General features: G+C 45.0%; 1 protein-coding gene across 1 annotated transcript; it reads left to right on the top strand.

The window, feature by feature from the left end:
• Positions 1–124: 124 nt before the first annotated feature.
• On the top strand, positions 125–21,552 carry LOC115775680 (thrombospondin type-1 domain-containing protein 4). The gene is made up of 12 exons (XM_030723161.1): positions 125–237; positions 9,582–9,786; positions 12,077–12,252; positions 12,425–12,521; positions 12,981–13,178; positions 13,434–13,563; positions 14,165–14,369; positions 14,731–14,904; positions 15,579–15,752; positions 15,896–16,075; positions 17,418–17,562; positions 20,695–21,552. The coding sequence occupies exons 1-12, from the start codon at positions 166–168 to the stop codon at positions 20,835–20,837; spliced, it is 1,899 nt and encodes a 632-aa protein (XP_030579021.1). The 5' UTR covers positions 125–165; the 3' UTR covers positions 20,838–21,552.
• Positions 21,553–25,214: the final 3,662 nt, after the last annotated feature.

The raw sequence follows: 25,214 nt of genomic DNA, 5'->3' as shown, positions 1-25,214 counted from the left end.
CAGCTCAGTTTACAAGGGGAGCTCATAGAGATCGGTTCAGTAGTGAGTGGGTTCTTTTGGCATTCCCAGAGCTACAGAGGCATAGAAGAGGCTGACGGGAGCAGCCACTGGACCTGTGTGGACGCCTCAGTGACTGGTTGAACATTTCTGTGCCCACATGAGAGAATGCTGTCAGGGCTGGCTCTTCTGCTGCTTGTCTGCCTCCACATGCGTGTGCAGGGGAAGCTGCGGTCACAGGTAGGCTCTGCCTCACTTCCGCCGAGCCCTGAAGGAACCCGGGAGAGAGAGGGGTGATTTTCATTGATGCCAATGCTCTGGCCTTGAGAAAGAGGCCAGAGCCTCTCTCTCAGTTTATTTTGCACTCTTTACAGCTAGGTTTTGAAAGTTGCTGATATGTGGCTTCATGCCTGTCACCACAAGAAACGTCATTTAATTTATTGGACATTGTGATTACATCCACGGATTTAGTCACAAGTAAGCCTGGTACTCCTTTCCAACCAGTTTCTTGGGGTTGTAATTAGCACTGGGCAGTGTCACTCCATAACTTGAACTGTCATTATAGGACCATGATCTTGTGGTCCAACTACTGAGTGGAAGTATTTACAGTATTGCTGTTCTCACTGTGGCTCTGCTTGCGCTCTGAGCTGTTTATTTTTCCACAGCACATTCACTGGCTGCTTGTGGAGTTAGATTTCCCTCCTAGTGGAAGACTCAGTGAGTCAGGCCTGTCTTGGGACTATAAAGATGTACTTAGAACTCTATTAGGGATAGACTGTCACCTTGAATTAGCCTGTCGCCGCTTGTGGTTTTAGATCACCTGTATTTGCCTGGAATTAATGAGGCCACTGTGAGATTCCTGTGGTTGTTAATGTAAACTCATGAAGTGCCAAAGGCCTTGATGAGGATGTCTTTCTAAATTTTACATGACTTTAAACTGCATTCCTGTCAAGGTTATGTAAACATTATAATATGTCAGGACATAAATTGCAGGTAGGGCATGTGGTTGGATCTTTTTGAAGAGATAAAGTTGACAAAAACTCCTGTGATGTCCATTTTCAGTCTCAATACAGGATAAAGACAGCTGACGTTACCTCGTACAGGAATAACTCTGTTACATCTACGACTCGCCTGTATTTTCTGTGAAGATCTGTATGATATTTGTCAGACCCCAAGATTTAAAAACCACCCAAAGTCTTTATTCACTTTTTTGTAAATGGGATATGTTGAAAAGTAGCACGATGAAAACAGCAGAATACAGTGATGTTATTTACCACAAAGTGTTTTAAAACAGATTTTCAAACATGTTAAAAGTGTGACAGTGACTGACATACGAAGGCAATAAAACAATCAGTTCGCACTCAGTTTGGCTTTTGAGTTGTTAAAGGGAATCTGAAGCCTCCCGGGACCCCAAACAGATTATTGTGGTTACAGCAATATTGTGGTTTATATCACACATACTGGCACACATTGCAGAGTTTTGTTTGCTCAGCGCCTGCGATTAGTCTGTCTTTTTGTGGATGTTCTCAGCAGGTGTCAGGTCCATCCAACAGTTCATCCAAATCAGGGCTGTGATGTCAGGAGAAAGCCCGTGCTCTTTAATGGCTGTAGATTGATCACACTCACTTCTGTTTCTGAGTGTTTTACAAGCATGGAAGCCTTTAGTGCCTTTTGCTCTAGTCTGTGAGGGCATTTTCTGGCCTCTTTTTTTTTTTTACTGTTGGGATCAGAGGTCTTGCCACTATGCATCTCCACACAATAAAAAGCTGCAAATTCATGTGCTATTATGTCGGCACAATAACCTGAAATCAAGCGAGTGAATTCTAAAATAACATTTGGTAACCTGCTTATTTACTCATTTAAAAGGCATAAACAGAACTATAATGCAATCTGTAAATTTGCTTAGACCACCGCTGTTTCGTCCTCCGCTCCTCTGTGTTGTTACAGTAAATAATTCCAGCTCGTCTGCCCATTTTGGTTTGACTCCTGTTGCTACTGATTTCAAAAAAATGCTGTGCTGTGGAGAGTAGAAAGCTGAGTGATTATGGTAAAAAAAAAAACAAAACACCAGAACTTTGGTTTCTGTTTGTGGCTACAAACCAATGTACTAGAGCCTGAGGTATGTCAAATAATAGAGAACTGTCTAAACTGAATAAATATGCAAGTTTTGCTCTATTGATAAAGTCACATCTTCATGTGTACATGCATAACTGGAGTCACCTACACATGAAGGCTATTTTTGCATCATTCTTCTGTGTGATGACAAATTTAAATATTTCTCTACATATTTAGACAAAAGGTGTTTGTTTCAGTACTGTGTCCATACATTAAATATGGAATGTATAAAGTAAGATTACCTGCTGTATACATACAGTAGTGGCAGTTGACCATTAGCTGACTACTTGCTCTTTGTATGTGACTGGAGTAACTGTAATGAAAACTGTGGCACACTATGAAATACTTTATTTAGAAATAGTTAGTATTAGGTTCAGTAGACAAACTCATTTGTTTCTTTTATAACCAGGTACACTTAATGGTCAATGAAGCTGCCTGTTGCCTGTTTTAGAAAGGCACAAAAAAAGACTACAACGCCAGGCACACTGATGTTGAGAAACTCAACCGTTGTCTAGAGGAAGGATTTAGAGAAGTTGCATCTCCTTTCTCATAACCCAAAATAAATCTTCAAGTTTTAGCCATATGACACATTTATGTCTTGAAAGACTTATGATTAAATTAAAAAAAAAAAAAAAGCATGAAGTTTGATGTGACCTGTTTACACAGGAAATACTGTAAATCAGTCATTTCATTTTATGCTCATGAATGCCACGTGAGAGCTCGACGGCGGTGTTTCTTCCACAGATACAGAAGTGTTTGAAGTGCTGACTGAGGTAAAAGCAGTGTCGCCTGCCTCTCCTCATTAAAGCCAATTAAAGTTCCATAGCATCCTAGCATGTGGGGGACAGATGGTGCTGTGCTCTGATGTGCCCTTTGTTTATTTTATTTCAATCTAAACCAAACCTCAAACAGTATTTAAGATCAACCTTTACTGATTTTTATTTTTTTGAAGGGTGGGGTCAAGAAATGTTTGTACCATTTCCATAATCTCATTTCCAGACACAACATCACGTCTTGAAATTACTTCCACTGTAAATTTTTTGTCGTTGGGATGATGCTGCCTCTGCATTCTCAACCTGGAAGCCAAGTTGGGGCTGTATTGAATTTCCAGATGAACTTGAGTGTCACAGCTCACCAAGTTATGATCACTTCACTGGCCATTTTCCAAAGAACTTTACAACCTTTTTATGTGTGAATCTGTAGAAATGCCCAACGTGTGCACCAAACAGCCCCCTTTAACCTTATGCTCATAAATATGTTTTATAATACTGGACTTCTTCCATCCCAGGATGCATTTTTACATAAGAATATGGATCATAACAGAGTTTTATTGTGAGAAGCAGTCCTGGTAAGCAGGATGTCTATTGCATTGTCAGAGTTAAAACTCCCACTTTTTGTGTGTGTTTTGTTTATACAAGTGTTAGTAATATAGCTTTGGTATATTTGGCATAATGAAAATAGTGAAAAGGAGACAGAAGTCCATGTATTGTTATTTTGCTTTTCTTTTGGGGGTCAATAGGAAAGCTGAGGAAGAAACTGCCAAAACACAGGTTAAAAGGTTCTGGTGGGGATCCAATATGGATTCATGTGGATTAAGACGTGGGGGGGGGGGGGGGGGGGGGGGGGGGGGGGGGGTGTTAACCACTGAAGCCTCTCCAGACTGAGAAAACATCCTTTTATTCATAACCTCCTCCATTTCATTGTTTTTTTTTCTCTGCAGCTTTTGGCCCAGCAACATGTAGCCATGTGAGTTACTCAGTGTAAGACACTCAGACCGGAGAATTTTAAACCCAAACTGCTATAAAAACAACAACAACAAAAACCACTGATAAGTCTTAAAATAAAATGCATTAGATATGACTTAAAATATGGACACAGCCACTACGATGTCACCCTCTGGTGGTTTATGAACCCCCGTTTCGAGGCTTTGATTTTAGCTTTATTGCCACAGATATCCTGATATTTTTGAGAAACGTATTTTCAAGTGGAGCTAACACCATAGCTTGGTTAGCACAGTACATATATAGACTGTGGGTGCGTGACACAGTTAGTTTAGACAGAAGTAAAGTACAAATACAATACAAGGATTTTACTCACTAAAACAGAGCAAGGGGTTCTTGGACTGGCTGTCATTATATTTAACCACACAGTGAGCCAAATTATTTGTCATGTCATCATTTTCATACTGGCTTTTGAAACTAGTCTCAACCGGTCATTCAAGGAGCTGCACTTTTTCCTCATTCCCTCCTTTTTTTCTCGTAAGTTGCTGCCAGGGAATTATCTGGCTATTGTGTTCAGTGCCTTCCACTGACCCTTATGTGCTGTTGATGTCAAACTCCTTTCCAATAAACAGAAAAAGAGAGCAATTACAAAAATATTGTTTTTGCATTCATTGTGACTGTGTTTTCTATGTAAGACAGCTGGATAACATTTACTTCAGTCTAGAGAAAATAAATACGTTTTTGAAACTGAAATAATAATTTCTGTTGGCGGTACATAACAGATACATCATTGTTATGTTGAGTCCTAAACTTAAAAACCATCATTGAACTTACTGTAGTTTCCAGGATCCTAGTTGGTATAGTGCAGTTGCCCACATCTGGATGCTGCTGCTGGAGTGTGGCTCGGTGGTCCAGCCACAAGCATCTGCTGCTGTAAGTCAGGCTGTCACCCCAGGACTGGATGTGTCTGTCAGCTGCAGATTATCCTGTCTGAGCACCCTAAACACTGGCAATGTACAGAAACTGGTGCCTTTGTTTTCCAAACTTGCTAGCTTTGTAGTTAGGCTAGACTGGCATTTATTAGCCTGTTAGAAAACTAATGTAATGTGAGTAAATCATGATATTGAAACGTAATCATAAATTACCCAAGCATCATCTCAGCCAAGAAATAAAGTGCTTTAAATATGTTGCCAGGCTGCAGACAGGTGTCACAAAGAGCCGTTCATACATGGTAAAACTTCAAAGTGCAAATACACAAATAACCTTGTCTGGAAAAACCTCAGAAGATTTAGTCACTGCAGCAGTTGGTGTTTTTATGCTTTGAGAGGCTCCTGTGCCAAGGAGTGTCTGTTTTTGTACATAGAGATGAGTTATGACTAGCGCTGCTGTTAATTTCAGCACGATCAACTTTTTATTCATGATTACATTTATAGTTCGGTGCCACAAACCAGGCCTCGAACATGGATGAAATCAGTGTTATTGCAAGGCAGCTGTAAAATTCTGGCAGCTGCGGTTGGAGGAAAAATAATCCTTTTCAACTTTATATCATGACACTGTGCATGTTCAGTGTTGAGGACCGATACCAATGTCTGATATTTGCTGCTTTGTACCACCCTGCTCTCTGATACAGTTTTCAACAGTCATTCATTCCCTCTAAATATTTATTTCCCTTACACGTGTGCCGCATCTGTAAGCACAAACTCGTAACAGACTGATCATGGATACGGTGCTAATCATTTACTGTATTTTACATTATTTTGTTCTAATATAATATTAAACTCATAAAGAGACTTATATAAGAGTGTAGTTTGAATGGTTTGTCAAAGGTTGGCGTGCATATGTGACATTAAATTTGTATGTTGCAGATAAATATCACCTGTGTATCTATTGTGCTTTACCGTTTAAATGTTTTATAAGTGCAATAATCATTATTTTTACATTTGCAGTTCACAACATGTCTCTGCAGCACAGTGTTTGGACTTGCTCTCTTTGTGTTTTGGTTTTCTGTGCCAAAACTAGAAAAATTAAATCTTTGCACTGGCGTTTTTTTTTTTTTTTATCAGCCTCATTTCTAGGAAGTTGCTATTAAAACATAGCTATGATGGTGATAAATCCACTGCACATCATCAGACCGGTGTACACAAGAATATTTAGCAACTTCCTGGTGAATATAATAGCATGTCTGGCTGATTCAAGTGCCAGATAGTATTTTGCGGGTTGCTTGAAGCATAATTCCTGTATCTGTATCTGTTTTTTTTTTAAACCAGCAGTTAACTTTAAATCATTTCCATTTTAATGGTGTTGTACAAAATTAGAAATCAAAATGAAACTACACTAATGCCTTCTGTTTATCTTACAAAATGTTGATTTTGGCTCTAAAAATTCTACGATTATGTGATGATTAGTCAGTTATCAGTTTACACTCTCTCGATGGCCCTGTTTTTATATATATACACAGTGTATCACAAAAGGGAGTACACCCCTCACATTTCTGCAGATATTTAAGTATATCTTTTCATGGGACAACACTAGCAAAATGACACTTTGACACAATGAAAAGTAGTCTGTGTGCAGCTTATATAACGGTGTAAATTTATTCTTCCCTCAAAATAACTCAATATACAGCCATTAATGTCTAAACCAGCGGCAACAAAAGTGAGTACACCCCTAAGAGACTACACCCGTAAATGTCCAAATTGAGCACTGCTTGTCATTTCCCCTTCAAAATGTCATGTGACTCGTTAGTGTTACTAGGTCTCAGGTGTGCACAGGGAGCAGGTGTGTTCAATTTTGTAGTACAGCTCTCACACTCTCTCATACTGGTCACTGTGATACACTTTGTGATACACTATATATATATATATATATATATATATATATATATATATATATATATATATATATATATATATATATGTACATATATTGCACTCTTAACAAGTGACTAAAAATCATTTAATGCTGCTTTAATGGTAGCCTGAAGATATGCCTTAAAGCAAAAGGAGTGAAAAAGATTCTCAAGTTCAAGAGGTTAATGTCTCTGATTCACATGACCCCACAAATTTGTTTTATTTATTTTTATTATTATTGTTAAATAGTTTTAGTTTTTTCTCTTCACCCTTCACTGTGTAGCTCAATAATGACCATAACTCTGATCGGATCCTGGAGTCTCTGACCTACTTTATTTTTAGTATTCAAACAATAAAGCTTCAGGCAGAAGAAGTGCTGCCATCATTGAAATGTAGGCCATTGAGGACAAGCTTGTTGTTCAATAAGAAAGAGACTAAGGCTCACCTCTCAGGATGTCTGTGTCTAATTCTAAATGTCTTGTTGTGTTTTCTGGGAGTAGAAGAAATCTCCAGTGACAAGTGCCTTTGGCAAAACCGTGTAGAGTTCAGTTTGTTACAAAAAACCCTCTGCAATATGATGACTTTAACCCAGCTGCATCGTGTGGGAAAATACCATCAGGATTTACTTTAAGATGATGTTGTTTTCAGTGTTCATGAGTTAACTTGGGGTCGACTCCACTGTCCTGACACATGTAACCGTTTCCAGATGAAGGTGGGCTTTTGCGACATTTTAAAAATCCTGTTACAATTCCACTCAAAACAGGGTGATTTCCCTCAGCAGATGGCACAAGCCACCCACAGAGAGGAGGTGGAAAAAAAAAAAAAACATTGACGTGGTCTCAGAAACTAGACTGAGTCTTTAAAGTCCTTTTTTTAATCAGCCACAATGAGATTTTTTGTTTGAGATCTACTGGTCACAGCTAGCGAGGTTCTTGCTAAGCTTTGGATGCATTAATGCATCTTTACACCATCATCACCTCGTTTTGATGATTTCACATTCGTCAAAAAGTTGCACAGCAGTGGTGGTACTTGCAAATTTCTGGATATCAAGAAATTCTTTACCTCTAATCTGTCTGCGGTGTGGGTGTAAAATCTCTTGGCTCTTCCTCATGTCAGAAGAATGAAAATCCTGGTTCTGTTTATATCCACAGTCACAAGATATTACATTAACTATTCAGATTTTAAGTCAATAAATTCTCCACTCCTACATTAACATGTTTTGATTCAAACATTTTCCCATCCAAATGTCCACAGATAACCTCTCACCGTGTCAACATCTGTTTTATGAGAGGAACATTTTTCCCTTTTTCAGGCAAATGCTGCCTCGCTTCTATAATTGTGTTGTTTTAGATTGAAGGGATTTATGGTGAAAATGGAGATGCGGAGGAGATATTCATTCATTGGTAGTCATTTAAACAGCCAGCCCTACTTGACTGCATTTTAACTTGTTTTCGGTGGTAGATACACTGTAGCCAGTTTGAATGTCCCGAGATGGATTTACCATATATTATGCATTTCTTTATAGTCCGACTGTAGCTTTTGAATTGCTTTATATTCGCTGAGCTGTAAAGTGAGATCACGAAGTGCAGCAGTGCTTCCCTCAATGTTATTTTGTTATGTTTAGTGATTTTCATCCAGACCTTCCAACATAATTCCACACTGACCACCAAAGCGTTTGGGAATTTTATTTAAATTTTTTCAGCACTCTTAGTTTGCTGTTCTTTTCTCCCATCACTTATTTCCTGTGTTGAAGGAGGCATTTAATGTTTGCTTTGGCCCAGGTGGTGTTTTGGCCAAGAGCAGACTGGCCTGCTTTGGGTGGGAGAGTGCAAGAATCTCATCTTGAGTCCACCCCTTAGTCCATTATTTTTTCTTCCACCTCTCCTTTCTCTCACTTTTTACCGCTTTCCTATACCTTTCTCCACCTGTTTATCCATTTTCCCACTCTACTTCTGTATTTCCGCTGCTCTGCAGCTGATTTATGTCCAATCTACTTCTGCAAAATCCATGGAGATGACATTTCTTCTGGCTTATATACTTCCTTTATATTTGTTTATATCATTAGTATCTAGAGATAGATTTGTCACCTCAGGAACAGATGTCTTCTTCTTGGTCTTCTTTGTTGAGGGTTATTATATTTAGCATGTTTTTTTAATGCTAGTATCCAAAACATGCATTAGTGCTGAGGGGAATGTGCTGGGATTAGAGCGAGTGGAGTACATCAGAATCTACCTTAAAGCTGTAATCTGACTCAGAGGTTTGGAGGTTGGCTGCGTACTGGTGAAAGGAAGTTGTGGCACAATGTCTTTCCCAGACTTTTCTTTTTCCTTATTGGTAAATGTGGTCTGTATTGGACTTATGCTGGCACTGTGTGAGCTAAAGCCCAGCATGTCTGACTGTGTGGCAGCTCTCTGCAACTAGTTTTGACTTCTGGACCACCTGTTTGCACAGTGATGGGCTTTTACTGCTGGTTTGACTGAATTTATGGACTGCTGATGTTAACAGTTCTATTTTTACTGTGACCAGGTTTACTGTAATTTATTGCCACCAGTGTGATGCAGAAAACTCACACCCTAGAGAAATGGGAAGGAAAATTTGTCATAAATTTGAAGGTTGTCACTCAAAAGAAGTGTAAAATAACAATGAGCCTGCTAATTTGCAGGTTATACTCTAGTTAAGTATATGAGTTTATTGAGTTTATCTAGCAGATGCAACATAATCTCTGATTTACACGGTCTATCTATATTCTACATAATCTATTGTGTCTATTTTTTAAAAAATAAAAATGCTTAATGCTTGCATGCTTAGCACAGTGTATTGCACAATTATTATTTAAACTAGAACTGTTTAACTGTGTAATGCTCATCACTTCCTTACCTATTTCCTCTCTGTCCCACAGAGTCTAGGCTGCGATGAGTATCTCGGCTCAGGAAGGGTGGTGGACAAGTGTGGCGTGTGCGGAGGTGACAACACAACCTGCAGGCTGGTTTCAGGAGTGTTCAAACATAGTTTATCCAAGATCGGCTACCACAAGATAGTGGAAATCCCTGAAGGAGCCACCAAGATCAATGTGACAGAGATGGTGAAGAGCAGAAACTACTTAGGTGGGCGGTAAAAGCAGAGTATAATTACTCACATTATACTCTGCTGTGGTTTGACAACAGAGGAACTCTAGCTAAGTAGAGCAGTTTGGTCTTCCTGCTCATGGCTAGTTTCCTCAATTTTATTCTAGCTACTGCTTTACATCTGGGTAAATTAGCAAGTTTACCAATAGAACTGCTTCATCATTTGACTTTTTTCACTATGAGTGCAAACAAATTATTTAAGGCACTTAACTTTCAGGTTTCACTTTACTCTTCTGCTGCTGGCTCAGCCATAATCCTGGCAGGTCAGCGACTCTCAGTCTTAGCCTACATCAGCTGATACCATTCTTCACATATAATTGGAAAATCTCGTGTTTAAAGTGTTTAAAGCTGCCTTTGACCTGCAGTCTAAAAGCCCACCCGCAGGCTCTGAATGCACGGTTCCCTAGTGAGGACAGATTGTTGTTCTTCACTCTTTGCCATGCTGTGCCTGGATTATTCTTAATTTAGATGCACAGATGCCAAATATAAACTTTTGCGTTCACATCGTGTAATATTTCATTGCATATGTGGCAGCTAAATGAATTACATTTGGGGGAAAAAAGACCCAACTGAGATTGTTTCTTAGCAGCACATCACTCATACTATAATAATATTTTGACATCTGCTAATTTACTTGAGAAAAGAGGTTTTAAGTATTAGTTGCTAAAGTGTGTGAACAGTACAGTGATGCTTGAATACTGGCCATAGACTTTAAATAAGAGGCCTTTAAGAGCGCTCCTCTTTGGTAACTGCTAATTTAGCTGTCTCGCAGCAAATAGAGCATTTTAGTTTCCATCCTGGTTTACAGTTTCATTAGTCACAGAGTTCTGCTTTCAGAACATACGTCAGAAAATTTGGACCCTCCATCTGCCATGTGCAGTCTTACATGTATGATACCAGTGAAAAGAGAGCCTATTATTAAATGATGACTATGATTAATATTTGTTACACTGGCGTTTGACCGGTCTGCTTAATCAAGTTGAGCAGGTAGCAGCTGTTTGTGAAATGAATTATGTTAGTTTCATTAAACACCACATCAACAATGGGTGCTTTTTTTTTTCAGGTGTTAAGCTTGTTTTACCACCCACTGCTGTCCTGCAGCTGTTTAGTGGTGCCCCAGGATGACCTGCTCTTTATAGATAATTGGAGTCTTTAGTGAAGTACAACAGTGGGACAGTAGTGGCTTATTTTCAGAAATGACTGTTGGAATGTCAGACATTGTTTAATGAGAGTCTTGTCCTGACTCAGCAGTTGGTTTCCTTGAGGAAAGCATAAACATGCTTTCATTAGAGGATCTCAGCCGTTAGGTCTTACCATCTTTTTTTTTAGATGGAAATATGGATAGATTGAAGTGCAGAATTTCACTTCCCAGTAAAAAAAAAAAAAAAAAAAAAAGAAGAAAAGAACTAGGAACATTAAGACAATGAATTCAGTGGCTGCCTTTCAAATCCAAACTACTTGGATGCCAAGTATGCTCTGCTTTCTTTAATTTGGACTCATTTATATACACAAGTACACAGTTCTGTACAGACAAACACATGCCAACTTTTCTATAAAAACTTTGCTGCACCTTCTGCAACATTTACACACACTCATGTTCATTCACTCATTCACACATGCAGCAGCAAGCAAAAAAATCTTGCTTTGTATTCTGTGTGGATATGTTTTCCGTTTACGAATCTGTGACCCATTTCTGACGAGTGATCTGCAAATGGTTTATTTTTTTATTGAAGTGATAAGGTTACAAAGTTCCAGGGAGCAACACATGTTTTAAAATGCAAACGAGGATAGACACGGGCAGGAATCTGGCAGGAGCCATCTATTGTATCCTCATCACGTCCATGATTTTCCCTCAATAGGCCTTTGTTCTACGCTCTGCATCTCTAATAGTGCTTTTAGTTGTCCAAACACTCTTTTACAAGCCTGTCTAATGTTACACCTCTAATGTCTTTCTAATGGCCCTTTTGTATTTAATCCATGAAATCAGTGGAAAACCTCTTGGGAGATTTTGTTACAGGATTTGCATGAAAGATTTGCCAGCACACACAGATTGTCACATTTGAAAAAGACATTGCTCTGAAAGTGCATGTGAGAGCTTTTATTCAGTTAGCTACTGTAATTACTTTTTTGGGGGGAGAGCTGATTTTTTTTTTTTTTTAAACTACAGATCTCATTATAATTATATAGAAGAGTTTTTTTTTTTTTTTAAGTGTTTTTCCCATCCCTTCATCAGTCGTGATTGTGTGGTTGTGCTTTCTGTCTCTACCAGCTTTGCGAAGCCGATCGGGACGATCCATCATTAATGGAAACTGGGCGATTGACCGGCCAGGGAAGTACGAGGGGGCGGGGACCATGTTCACGTACCGCCGACCCAATGAAATCAGTAGCACAGCTGGGGAATCCTTTCTTGCTGAAGGGCCCACAAGTGAGATCCTGGACGTTTATGTGAGTAAGAAAATCCGCTTGAACTTCAGGAAAGTTATGGCAGTGGGTCTCTTTGGGTCTTGGGTTTTTTTTTGCTGACCTGAGAAAGCAGATGTTCCATTTTGGACGGGCAAATATTGAAAGGCTTACGGTTTTATTTTAAGACTGCTGACTGTCATCTACTTTGGCTCAGATGATCTTCCAGCAGCCAAATCCTGGTGTTCACTATGAGTACATTCTCCCATCTGAGAGACCCGTGAGCCCTCAGCAACCAAGTCACACATCAGAAGGTAAAGGAGACCCACTTGTTGCTCTCTTACTGTGTATAACCACAGTTTTATAATTGCTCAATATATTTTATAGGCCAACAACCAATGAATAAAAATAACAAAATTAAGAATAAAATTGAGTGTTAGTTGCAGCCCTATATATATAGCCATCTATCCATACAATCATACAACCATCCAAGCATTTATTCATTAGGCTATCAGGAGTGTCCAAACTTGCGGCCCCGCCCACTTCCAGTCCGCGAATTGATGTCAAAAATAACATACAATTTGGCCCTTTAAGTTACTTTTTTGACATTTTGCCTTCCCCTCCAATTAAGAGGGTTAAGTGAAATGTCAAAAAAGTAAGGGCCGTAAGTTTGGACACCCCTGGACTATATCCAATTTTAACTTTACCCGTCCTTCCAGAGTGACTCTAGTGTGTTGTTACATTTCTTTTTGTGTCTGAACTCTTTGTCTCAGGGAACGGCGTGAATGGACAGGATGGATATGACCAGCAGAGCAACACTCAACAGGAAAACTTTAATTCAGCAGGCAGTGGGAGGTATCCTTCTCGTCCCACTGAAAACCAGGTCCCCTCCGTACAGCCACCCAGACGAGAGAGAGAGTACAACTGGAAACTGACTGGTGCTACAGAGTGCAGTGCTTCCTGTGGTAAAGGTTAGTTAAACAAGTTTGTGTTGAGTATTTTTTTTAATATGCAGCAAATCTGTCATTTCCAAAATTACATGCAGTTTCAGGAATCAGTTCTTAAAGATCAATCCTATGGTCTTTATGATACTGAGTAAAACACATGGCTTTAATGAACTCTTAATTTCCGACCACCTTGAGGTGCTTTAAGGTTTGATAATAATTAACAGTGTATTAGATATTAGGTTCAGGAGTTAGTGCCTAAGGTAAATATCCACTTTTTAGGTTTCAGATTTCCCGTCTTTCACTGTATCCACCGGCTGACTCAGGTCCAGGTATCCGACTCTTTGTGTGACAGCAACAGCCGACCAAGTACACAGGAAGAGGCTTGCAACCTGCAGCCCTGCCCAGCATTGTGAGAAATTTCTCCTCTCTTCCTACACTTGTGCAAACTGCAGATTACTGCTACATTTCAAAAGTCTTTTTTATTCTAAATGTAAGTTGATGTAATAGTACACGCACTACATTTATGCAATGAAGACAGTTTTATAAGCTAAGGGTATTACCCCAGGGGTTTGATCCGTTCCGCAAATCCATATCTAGGCATCTAAGATAACACTGAGAGATGATTTGGAAGAGTGCATTTTAAATTTTACCAGTATTTTTGCCACAGCTTCAGAAGTTTTGAAAACTTCACCAATGCTTAGTATACAATACTGTGTGAGTTTAACCCAACAATATACTGTTTCAGAACATGTCAGCAATAAATTGTGTGCTGACATCAGTATATGTTTCTGCCTTTTTTAGGTTTCTCCATCCATGTGGAAACATTAACACATTATGATTTAAAATTGTTTTTAAATGTAGAAATCAAACATTTGCAGATGAAACAAGTTCTTTACATCTTCTCAACACCGAATTCTCAACACGTGCCATCTGCAAAGGAACAAAACATGATAAACACAGCAAATGAACGCAGCATTCTTAACACTAGTGCTTTTCATTTTATTTCATAGCTGGGATATTGGAGAATGGTCAGAGTGCAGTAAAACCTGCGGCCTGGGCATGCAGCACCGGCAGGTCTTGTGTCGCCAGGTTTACGCCAACCGCACCCTCAATATCCACACAAACCGCTGCCGACACTTGGAGCGGCCTGAAACTGCCAGTACCTGCCAGCTGAAGATCTGCAGTGAGTGGCAGATCCGCTCAGAGTGGACCTCTGTGAGTGGCAGCAGTCAGGCCCAGTGTGACCTTTTTTGAACTGACCCTGCAGCTATGAAAGAAACATCACTGTAATGATCTATTTTGAAGGCTTTAAAAATAGAGGACTGTTTGGGTGTAATATTTACTGTAAGTTATTATTAATGATGCTGGTATATCATAGAGCATCTTTTTGCCTTTCTTTACTTCATATTGTATATTTAAAAGGAATGAAGCAAACTCTAAAGTCTATTTCTTATTATCTTATCTAAATTAAGCAAAAGAGAACACTCATGGGAAAAAATAAAGAAAGGAATGAAGCCTCTTCAGCCACGCAGATCTCCACAGTACAGCATTAACCTTATAGTATGTATCTTCACAGTGCTCTGTGCCATGTGGGCTGGGTCAGAGGTCACGAGAGGTACGCTGTGTCAGCAACGTGGGCGACTTTGTTCCTGATGAGGAGTGCAACATGAATCTGCGGCCGAACGATATAGAGAACTGTGATATGGGGGCCTGTGCCAAGAGCTGGTTCTACACTGAGTGGGGCAGCAGGGTAGGTGTCAGCAGGAGAGACAGTAACTTTCATTCATTTCTAACAACAGAGCTAGTCTTTGTGTACAGCAGGTCTGTCTTCATCACTCAAGTAGATATTCTTGACGGCCAGCTTATATAAATATCTTTTGATATTTTTGGCAGCTAAAAGCACAACAGAGATTGTATAGAAGATTTCACTGTAAAGAAAGTGGTTGTCAAAAAAAAAAAAAAATAGACATTATATATACAGAGAATGGGATCATAGGCTGTACTTTAGGTTGTTCCTGTTTTCAGGTTACCTTGGTTGATCATGGTAAGCAGCAGAACAGTTTAGCCAGGAATAAATACAAAGTTAAAGCAGGGGAAGGAAGAACTCAGCAGATGACATGAGAAACAAACAGAATTGGGCACATGTTTTTGGTCTTACAGTGATGATACCACTTAACTGTACAGCATTACAGCAGTACAATAGTAGAAAAGTGAATGACTTTAATTTTGCAACATTCCTTTGATTCCTCTAGACTTGAAACATATGAACTACAAAGCCAGCTAGGATATGAAGTTTAAAAGTGGGCACACATTTGATTTGTGTTTTCTCCATTTAATCTGTTTATCGCCTGAAGTTTTTTCTATTTTGTGCAAAAAAAAAGAAACAAAACAGAGGCAGGAACTGTAAAACTTTTTGCTCCACAGTGCTCGGCTGAATGCGGGATGGGTGTACGAACCCGGGGAGTTCTGTGCCTGACCAACCAAATCAGCAGCCTCCCTCTGGAAGGATGTGGCAGCGAACGGCCCACAGACTCTCAGGTCTGCAACAATGGTCCCTGTGAGAATCGCATCGAGTGGTTCACAGGCCCCTGGAGTCAGGTATGAGCACAAATGCAGGTTTCACTGTTCTTAAGGGGAAGGTGTCTAATATGGAAGACTTTAAACTAACATGTCACACGAGTTTTCCTGTCTTAATTTTGGGTGGAACTGAATCCATGTGCTTTTATTTTTTTGTGACACAGTGCTCTGCAGAGTGTGGTACTGGCAGCCAGCACAGGTCAGTGGTGTGTTTGATGAGGTCAGATGAAGGATTCACTGTCATGCCGCTGTATGAGTGCTCATCCCTGGACAAACCTCTCAGCCAGCAGCGCTGTAGCCTCAAGGCCTGTGGTGCAAAATGGTACCACACTGACTGGAGTGCTGTGAGTAAGACCCTATATGAAAATAATTTAAACATTGAGATAATAAACTGATGATTTTTTTTCTGAGGTTCTAAATTATTTTCTGCTTGGCTTTTATACTATCTGATTTTCTTTTTAAAAGAAAGGAATTGCTTCCTGCTGTCCATTAGAAAGAATCCAAGTTGTAGCTACTTCTGCATTACCTCCATCTTTTCCACTTAGAAAGCCAACTCTGTGGCTGCTGATGGGTCTCCTAATAATAGGTAGTATTCTGTCCTGGCTACTGTGTCCATACAAAGCACTGACAGATAGCAAACCAGAGTAAAATGAGGAGCGGGACTTTCATTCATGAAGCTTTATTTGCTGTAAGTGCCACTTTGTCCGCAACTACATGACATGCAGTACCCAAAACTAACACTAGGTGTCATGAAAATGCTCTGTACTGAAGTAAACGGGCTTCTAAAACTTAAAATAAGTTTTCTTAAACATAAAATCAGTTAAAATGAGTCGGAACAGTTACGGTATAAATACAGCTGCAAGTGTTTTGGATACTCTCACCTTTCTCCAGTGGAAAGAGGAACTTCCAATCAATAAACATCTGAAGTATATTATACTGTCTCAGGTGCTCATGTCCATAAACTATGTCCATAAACTAAATATGCCTATTACATTTAAAAGTACAAAATGTACAATTTTAACTCAAATAGGGCTGTCAGTTTACAAAACATTCAAAGCCATATACAACATGTACAAACTTTCAATTATTTTGTTTTTATTACTGCTACAATTCTGAAATAATCTCACAAAACTCAAATCTATAAGTGTGTGGAGCTTCTCCCATACTGGACAGAAAGCTAATGCTGCACCTTTAAGCAGTGCAGTTCGTGTGCCTACATCAGTGCAGACTCAGTGTTGGAAGGATTTATAACCCACTTCCACAGAGGATTGTACACTTAAACATCCCACTGGAGTGAAAGCCTATAGTGGGAGTGACGATGGATTGGACAGCTAAATGTGTAGTTACTTTTGTTGTCCTCCATAATATGTCAAATCTTTCCTGGTGACATTAACACAGTTTGACACAGCCTCTTTAACTGACAAACTGACTGGCAAAACAACCCACTGAATTTGATGCGTGGCCTCACCTTTTTCCAACTGATGCCTCAAAACCAGTTAGAAGAACTCAAAATAATGAAATCTCTAAAACTGTTCTTGTAACCAGTGAAAATCTTGGGTTTATTTTGGATCTTATTAAGAATCTAATTGACGATGTTAGCCTTTAAAGGTTCCAATCACAATATTCAGAATGTTTGATGAAGGTAAATATGAGAATGATCACTATCACTGACTCCTGCCCTTCAAGTGCTCAAAAACATGTGAAGGAGGTTTTCGTGTGAGGGAGGTGCGCTGCCTGTCTGATGACATGCTGTCCAGTGAGGACTGTGATGAGGAGCTGAAACCAGCAGAGAGGGAGGACTGCAACCAAGAGCCCTGCATACCTCAGATAGGTCAGTCAACTTTGATCATCCATCCATCCATCCATCCATCCATCCATTCTCTTCCGCTTATCCGGGCCCGGGTCTCAGGGGCAGGAGCCTAAGCAGAGAAGCCCAGGCTTCCCTCTCCCCAGCCACCTCCTCCAGCTCATTCGGAGGGAACCCAAGGCATTCCCAGGCCAGCCGAGAGATATAATCTCTCCAGCGTGTCCTGGGTCTACCACGGGGCCTCCTCCCGGTGGGACATGCCCGGAACACCTCACCCAAGAGGTGGCCAAGAGGCATCCTTATCAGATGCCTGAGCCACCTCAACTGGCTCCTTTTAATGTGGAGGAGTAGCGGCTCTACTCTGAACCCCTCCTGGATGGCCACACTCCTCACCTTATCTCTAAGGGAGAGGCCAGCCACGCTTCGAAGGAAACTCATTTCTGACGCTTATATTCGCGATCTTATTCTTTCGGTCACTACCCAAAGCTCGTGACCATAGGTGAGGGTAGGAACGTAGATCGACCGGTAAATCGAGAGCGTCGCTTTTACACTAAGCTCCCTCTTCACCATGACAGACCGGTGCAGCGTCCGCATCCCTGCAGAAGCAGCCCCGATCCGTCTGTCAATATCCCGCTCCCTTCTCCCGTCACTCGTGAACAAGACCCCGAGATACTCAAACTCCTCCACTTGGTGCAAGAACTCGTTCCTGAGCCAGAGAGGACACTCCACCCTTTTCCGGCTGAGGACCATGGCCTCAGACTTAGAGGTGCTGATTCTCATGCTGGCGGCTTCACACTCGGCTGCGAACCATTCCACTGCGAGCTGGAGGCCACCCCCTGATGAAGCCAACAGGACCGCATCATCTGGAAAGAGCAGAGATGAGACTCTGAGGCCACCAAGGAAGAAGCCTTCTGCCACCTGGCTACACCTAGAAATTCTGTCCATAAAAATTATGAACAGAATTGGTGACAAAGGGCAGCCCTGACGGAGTCCAACACCCACAGGAAACGAATCCGCCTTATTACCGGTTATATGGACCAAGCTCTCACTGCGGTTGTACAGAGACTAAATGGCCCGCAACAACGGGCCAGACACCCCATACTCCTGCAGGACCTCCCACAGGATACCCCGAGGGACATGGTCGAATGCCTTCTCCAAGTCCACAAAGCACACGTAGACTGGTTGGGCAAACTCCCACGCACACTCGAATATCCTTGAGAGGATAAAGAGCTGGTCCAGCATTCTGTGACCAGGACAAAAACTGCATTGTTCCTCCTGAATCCGAGGTTCGACTAACGGACAGACCCTCCTTTCCAGCACCCTGGCATAGACCTTACCGGGGAGGCTGAGGAGTGTGATCCCCCGAAAGTTGGAGCACACCCTCCGGTCTCCCTTCTTAAAGATGGGGACCACCACCCATCCAATGGCACTGCCCCAGATCTCTACACGATGTTGCAGAGGCGTATCAACCAAGACAGCCCTACAACATCCAGAGCCTTCAGGAACTCAGGGTGAATCTCGTCCACCCCAGGGGCACTGCCACCAAGGAGTTGTTTAACTGCCTCAGTGACCTCACCCCCAGTGATGGTCAAGTCATCTCCCTCATCCCCAGACTCTGCTTCCACTACAGAAGGCGTGTCAGCGGGATTCAGGAGGTCCTCGAAGTATTCCTTACACCGTCCGACTATAGCCTCAGTTGAAGTCAGCAGCACCCCACCCACACTATAAACCGTGTGAATGGAGCACTGCTTTCCCCTCCTGAGTCGCCTGACGGTTTGCCAGAATCGCTTCGATGCCATCCAAAAGTCTTTTTCCATAGCCTCACTGAACTCCTCCCACACCCGAGTTTTTGCTTCGGCCACTGCCCGAGCTGCATTCCGCTTGGCCTGCCGATACCTGCCAGCACCCGCAGGCTAACCAAGCCCGATAGGACTCTTTCTTCAGCTTGATGGCTCCCTTCACCTCCGGTGAAGATTTCCCGGACTGGGGCTTCTGCCAGGCGTTCCCAGCGCACCCTCACAATACGTTTAGGTGCGCCAGGTCTGTCCAGCACCTGATCCAACTCACCACCAGGTGGTGATCAGTTGACAGCTCAGCTCCTCTCTTCACCCGAGTGTCCAGAACATACGGCCGCAGATCTGATGCCATGTGCACTTATGGACATCCTTATGTTCGAACATGGTGTTCGTTATGGACAAACTGTGGTTTGCACAGAAGTCCAATAACAAAACACCATTTGGGTTCAGATCGGGCAGGCCATTCCTCCCAATCACGCCCCTCCAGGTCTCACTGTCATTGCCCACATGAGCGTTGAAATCTCCCAGCAAGACTATGGAGTCACCAGATAGAGCACTCTCCAGCACCCCGCCCAGCGACTCCAAAAAGGGTGGGTACTCTGAACTGTCATTTGGCGCATAAGCGCAAACAACAGTCAGGACCCATTCCCCAGCCCGAAGGCGCAGGGAAACAACCCTCTCGTCCACCGGTGAAAACTCCGACGTACAAGCAGCAAGCTGGGGAATACAAGAATACCCACCCCAGCTCGCCGCCTCTCACCGAGGGCAACTCCAGACTGGAACAGAGTCTAGCCCTTCTCCAGGAGACTGGTTCCAGAGCACAGGCCATGCGTTGAGGTGAGCCCAACTATATCTAGCTGGTATCTCTCAACCTCCCGCACTAGCTCAGGCTCCTTCCCCAGCAGAGAGGTGACATTCTGTGTCCCAATAGCCAGTCTCGATAGCCGGGGATTGGTCCGCCAGGGCCTCCGCCCTAGGCCACCGCCCGACACCTCCTGCGGGTGGTGGGCCTACAGGAGGGCGGGCCCATGTAACCTCTTCGGCCTGTGCCCGGCCGAGCACCACGGCCTAATGCCCGGCCACTAGACGCTCTCCCTTGAGCTCCCTCCCCAGGCCTGGGTCCAGGGTGGGGCCCCGGTAACCCTATCCCGGGCAGGGTAAACTGTTCCCTTGCTGTTACAAACATAGGGGTCTTCTGAACTTTTATCATATTTCTCTGTAATACCTCTGACCTGAATGAATGTTTCCTGGTGATTTTAGCATCCTGCAACTCTATGGCTCCATTGTCATGTTCCTATTTAGTTACCTGTTTAGTGAATGCATTATTTTGTATTGTTGTCAACTCTTATTTTGCTTTCAGATGAGAACTGCAGAGACAAATACTTCAACTGCAATGTGGTGGTCCAGGCTCGCCTCTGTGTGTATGATTACTACAAGACAACGTGCTGTGCTTCGTGTTCCCGGGTGGCCCACAAACAGTTGACCTATCGGCAACGCAGCTAGCGCTGTCTATCAGAGTCCCTCAACTCCATGGTGGACCATAGTCGGCACCCACTGGAGGCACACTGATCCTGCGCCAGCCCGGAGGAATAGACTGGCTGGACCTTGCCTAAAATAGGAGCTTGTTGTTTTTGCCAAGCATGGAAAGTGAAGAAGGGAAATTTTTGTTGGTTTATTTGAAGAGAGCTGTTGTGAAAGAAAAATAGTGGGTGACAAGGATCCACTCACTGCACAAACAATGTCCAATGAGGCAAAAGACAAGTAACAAAGTGGAAATTCCAAAACACTTGTTGGGTTCGATTTGTGAACAGGTACCTTTTTTATGGCTCTTTTGGATTTCTTATGAAGAGGAGAGCACATGTTAACTGTGTAACGTGGACTAGATATAGAAAAATATGTTTGTTATGTGACAGAACTCAGATTTCTGGCAGTTAATGTCATCTTCCATGTAATCAGATATTTCACATCCACTGTTGACCAAAGATACGCAACCTCACCGAACTGCTCAGTGGCAGGTCATCGCCTTTTCCTGAAAAACAAATATAGTGTGCATCAAACCTTCCTTACGATCTTCTGGCAAACCACTTTTTTTTTTCCTTTTCTCCCTACACAGCCATGAAGTGTAAAAGCAGCCTTTGTAACATGTATAACTGTATGTATGACAGCGTGAATGAAAAAAAAAAAAAAATGTTTTTAAGGGTTCTAGGACAGCCCCACCTTCTCCCTGTCATGTCCTGGGCCGTTGGCCCAGCGTTTTGTGTTAGTTTATTTCCTAGTGTTGTGATATGTCTGCGTCTCTGTCCTGAGTCTGTGCCTGTTCCCCGTGTTTAGTCAGTATGTTCCTTGGTTTGTCACTTCCTGTTTATTTTGACAGTCTGGTTTTCCTGTGCTTTGTGTTCAGCTTTGCTTCCCCTGTGTAATTAGTTTCATTTGCCTCACCTGTTGTTCCCTGCTGTTTCCTCTTGCCCTGATTACCCAGTGTGTACTTAAGCCCTCAGTTTTGTTTTGTTCTCTGTCGCGTCGTTGATGTTTTGTGCCCGCATGTTCCTGTGTTCCCTGTGCCTGCCCTTCGTCTCCCTGTGCCTCCCTTCCAAGGTTTTTGTATTTGTGTTTCCCCCGTTGAAATAAATCCCCTTTTTAGTTATGTTTGCTTCTGGAGTCCTTCATGTGAGTCCTTCCTCGTCCGTTCCCTCCCCGGCCATGACAGAACGACGCAACCATACTAAAGACCCTGCAAGCTCCGGCCGCTACAATGGCACTCGCCTGGCGCTGGGGGGACCAGCTTTTTTGAACGGTCCCCGGCGACGCCGCTCACCGCCCCCGCCTAAACCGCAGGTCTGCCGCGTGGGCGGACTGTTTTTGGCGCCGGCCGCTCCCTCACCTGTCACTCCGCTCGCTGGCCCCTCCTGTCCTCAGCAGTCGCCGCAGCCACGGAGGACGAGATACCGGAGGAAGCGGAGAGACGTTTTCCTGGAGCCAGCGCCCGGAATGACTCCAGAGGAGTCATTTTTCCGATTCCTGGGTCACAGGGGTCCCTGGCCTCCCACCACTTCCGCGTCACCACTGCCTGCTGCTGACGGAGGAAGACCAAGCTCCCGGCAGCATCAGAGAGAATCGCCGCGGGAGCAGAGCGGTATAACGCCGCGGAGACGGTCACTCTCGCCTCAGTCAGCTGTAGCGCCAGCTCATTCTCCGTTTCCCCAGTTAGCCGTAGCGCCAGCTCATTCTCAGTTTCCCCAGACAGCTGTCGTGCCAGCTCAGTCTCAGCCTTCCCAGTCAGCCGCAGCTCTCCCTAGCTCTCAGTCGCAGTGTTCCCAGTCAGCTGTGGCTCCAGCTCCTCCTCGGTCGCAGTGTTCCCAGTCAGCTGTGGCTCCAGCTCCTCCTCGGTCACCGTGTTCCCAGTCAGCTGTAGCTTCTCTCTCTCGTCAGTTAGCTCCAGCTCCCTCTGCTCCAGCTCCCTTAGCTCCATCTTCCCCTGCACCCGCACCTGTTCCGCGGGTGGGGGCAGCCACGGACGGGCTGACCTCTGCACCCGCACCTGTTCCGCGGGTGGGGGCAGCCAGACCCAAGCCTTCGCATCGGTTTTCTGCGTTAGCTGCAGCAGCAGGGTCTCAGTCAGCTCTAGCTCCAGTCGCTCCCCCTCGCCTTCAGTCAGCTCTAGCTCCAGTCGCTCCCTCTCGCCTTCAGTCAGCTCTAGCTCCAGTCGCTCCCCCTCGCCTTCAGTCAGCTCTAGCTCCAGTCGCTTCCCCTCGCCTTCAGTCAGCTCTAGCTCCAGTCGCTCCCCCTCGCCTTCAGTCAGCTCTAGCTCCAGTCGCTCCCCCTCGCCTTCAGTCAGCTCTAGCTCCAGTCGCTCCCCCTCGCCTTCAGTCAGCCCCAGCTCCAGTCGCTCCCCCTCGCCTTCAGTCAGCCCCAGCTCCAGTCGCTCCCTGTCCACTCCAGTCTCAGTCAGCCCCAGCTCCTGTCGCTCCCTGTCCACTCCAGTCTCAGTCAGCCCCAGCTCCTGTCGCTCCCTGTCCACTCCAGTCTCAGTCAGCCCCAGCTCCTGTCGCTCCCTGTCCACTCCAGTCTCAGTCAGCCCCAGTAGCTCTTCCTCGGTCCCCGGTGTCAGCTGTTTCTGTGCCCTCTCAGTCTGCTCCCTCCGCTTTAACGTCAGTTAGCTCCGTAATCCCCTTGGACCCTTCAGTCAGTTCGGTTTTGGTCTCTTCATCTGCAGTTTTTCCATCTTTAGTCGCAGTTCCCTCAGCTCCGGCTCCCTCGGTAGCTCCAGTAATGACAGCTTGCCCAGTGTCAGCTCTTCCTAGCTCTCAGTCAGTCTCCACGCAGCCAGATCTCCCTAGCGCTCTGTCAGTTTCCACGCAGCCAGATCTCCCTAGCTCTCGGTCAGTTTCCACGCAGTCGGCATGCTCTAGCTCGCAGTCTGCCTCCACGCAGTCTGCTCTCCCTAGCTCGCAGTCTGCTCTCCCTAGCTTGCAGTCTGCTCTCCCTAGCTCGCAGTCTGCTCTCCCTAGCTCTCAGTCGGGTTCCACGCAGTCGGCATGCTCTAGCTCGCAGTCTGCCTCCACGCAGTCTGCTCTCCCTAGCTCGCAGTCTGCTCTCCCTAGCTCGCAGTCTGCTTCCACGCAGCCAGTCGTCTCCCGGCCTGCTTCCACGCAGCCAGTCGTCTCCCGGCCTGCTTCCACGCAGCCAGTCGTCTCCCGGCCTGCTTCCACGCAGCCAGTCGTCTCCCGGCCTGCTTCCACGCAGCCAGTCGTCTCCCGGCCTGCTTCCACGCAGCCAGTCGTCTCCCGGCCTGCTTCCACGCAGCCAGTCGTCTCCCGGCCTGCTTCCACGCAGCCAGTCGTCTCCCGGCCTGCTTCCACGCAGCCAGTCGTCTCCCGGCCTGCTTCCACGCAGCCAGTCGTCTCCCGGCCTGCTTCCACGCAGCCAGTCGTCTCCCGGCCTGCTTCCACGCAGCCAGTCGTCTCCCGGCCTGCTTCCACGCAGCCCATAGCGTCAGCTCCCATGCAGTCCCCTGCACCTTGGCTATTCCCCGAGCGGCCCCTGCTGCTCAATAAAGCAGCAGTGTGCCCTGTTCCGCAGTCCCAGCCTGCGCATCCGGAGCCTCACCATGTAGGCCCCGTTCAGCCCAAGGGCTCAGCTCAGGCCGAGCCGCCAGGGGGTCCCGCTCAGTCCGAGCGCTCCGAGCCTGAGGGTCCCGCTCAGTCCGAGCCGTTGGGGGTCTCCGCTCAGTCCGAGCCGTTGGGGGTCTCCGCTCAGTCCGAGCCGATGGGGGTCTCCGCTCAGTCCGAGCCGATGGGGGTCTCCGCTCAGTCCGAGCGCTCCGTGCCAGAGGGCCCCGCTCAGTCCGAGCCGATGGGGGTCTCCGCTCAGTCCGAGCCAGGGGGTCCCGCTCAGTCCGAGCCGATGGGGGTCTCCGCTCAGTCCGAGCCAGGGGGTCCCGCTCAGTCCGAGCCGATGGGGGTCTCCGCTCAGTCCGAGCGCTCCGCGCCAGAGGGTCCCGCTCAGTCCGAGCCGATGGGGGTCTCCGCTCAGTCCGAGCCGATGGGGGTCTCCGCTCAGTCCGAGCCGATGGGGGTCTCCGCTCAGTCCGAGCCAGGGGGTCCCGCTCAGTCCGAGCGCTCCGCGCCAGAGGGTCCCGCTCAGTCCGAGCGCTCCGCGCCAGAGGGTCCCGCTCAGTCCGAGCCGATGGGGGTCTCCGCTCAGTCCGAGCGCTCCGCGCCAGAGGGTCCCGCTCAGTCCGAGCCGATGGGGGTCTCCGCTCAGTCCGAGCCGATGGGGGTCTCCGCTCAGTCCGAGCGCTCCGAGCCAGGGGGTCCCGCTCAGTCCGAGCCGGTGGGGGTCTCTGCTCAGTCCGAGCGCTCCACGTCACCCGAGGGTTCC

This window comes from Archocentrus centrarchus, chromosome 3 (assembly GCF_007364275.1).
Source record: "Archocentrus centrarchus isolate MPI-CPG fArcCen1 chromosome 3, fArcCen1, whole genome shotgun sequence".
In the NCBI taxonomy this organism is placed as follows: Eukaryota; Metazoa; Chordata; class Actinopteri; order Cichliformes; family Cichlidae; genus Archocentrus; species Archocentrus centrarchus.
This window is presented reverse-complemented; position numbering and strand designations above follow the sequence as displayed.

Coding starts and splice junctions, on each gene's coding strand:
- LOC115775680 (XM_030723161.1), top strand. CDS start 166: ATGCTGTCAGGGCTGGCTCTTCTGCTGCTTGTCTGCCTCCACATGCGT. Junction 12,522..12,980: donor ACCAAGTCACACATCAGAAG/GTAAAGGAGACC, acceptor TCTTTGTCTCAG/GGAACGGCGTGAATGGACAG. Junction 13,564..14,164: donor CTGCAGCCCTGCCCAGCATT/GTGAGAAATTTC, acceptor TTTATTTCATAG/CTGGGATATTGGAGAATGGT.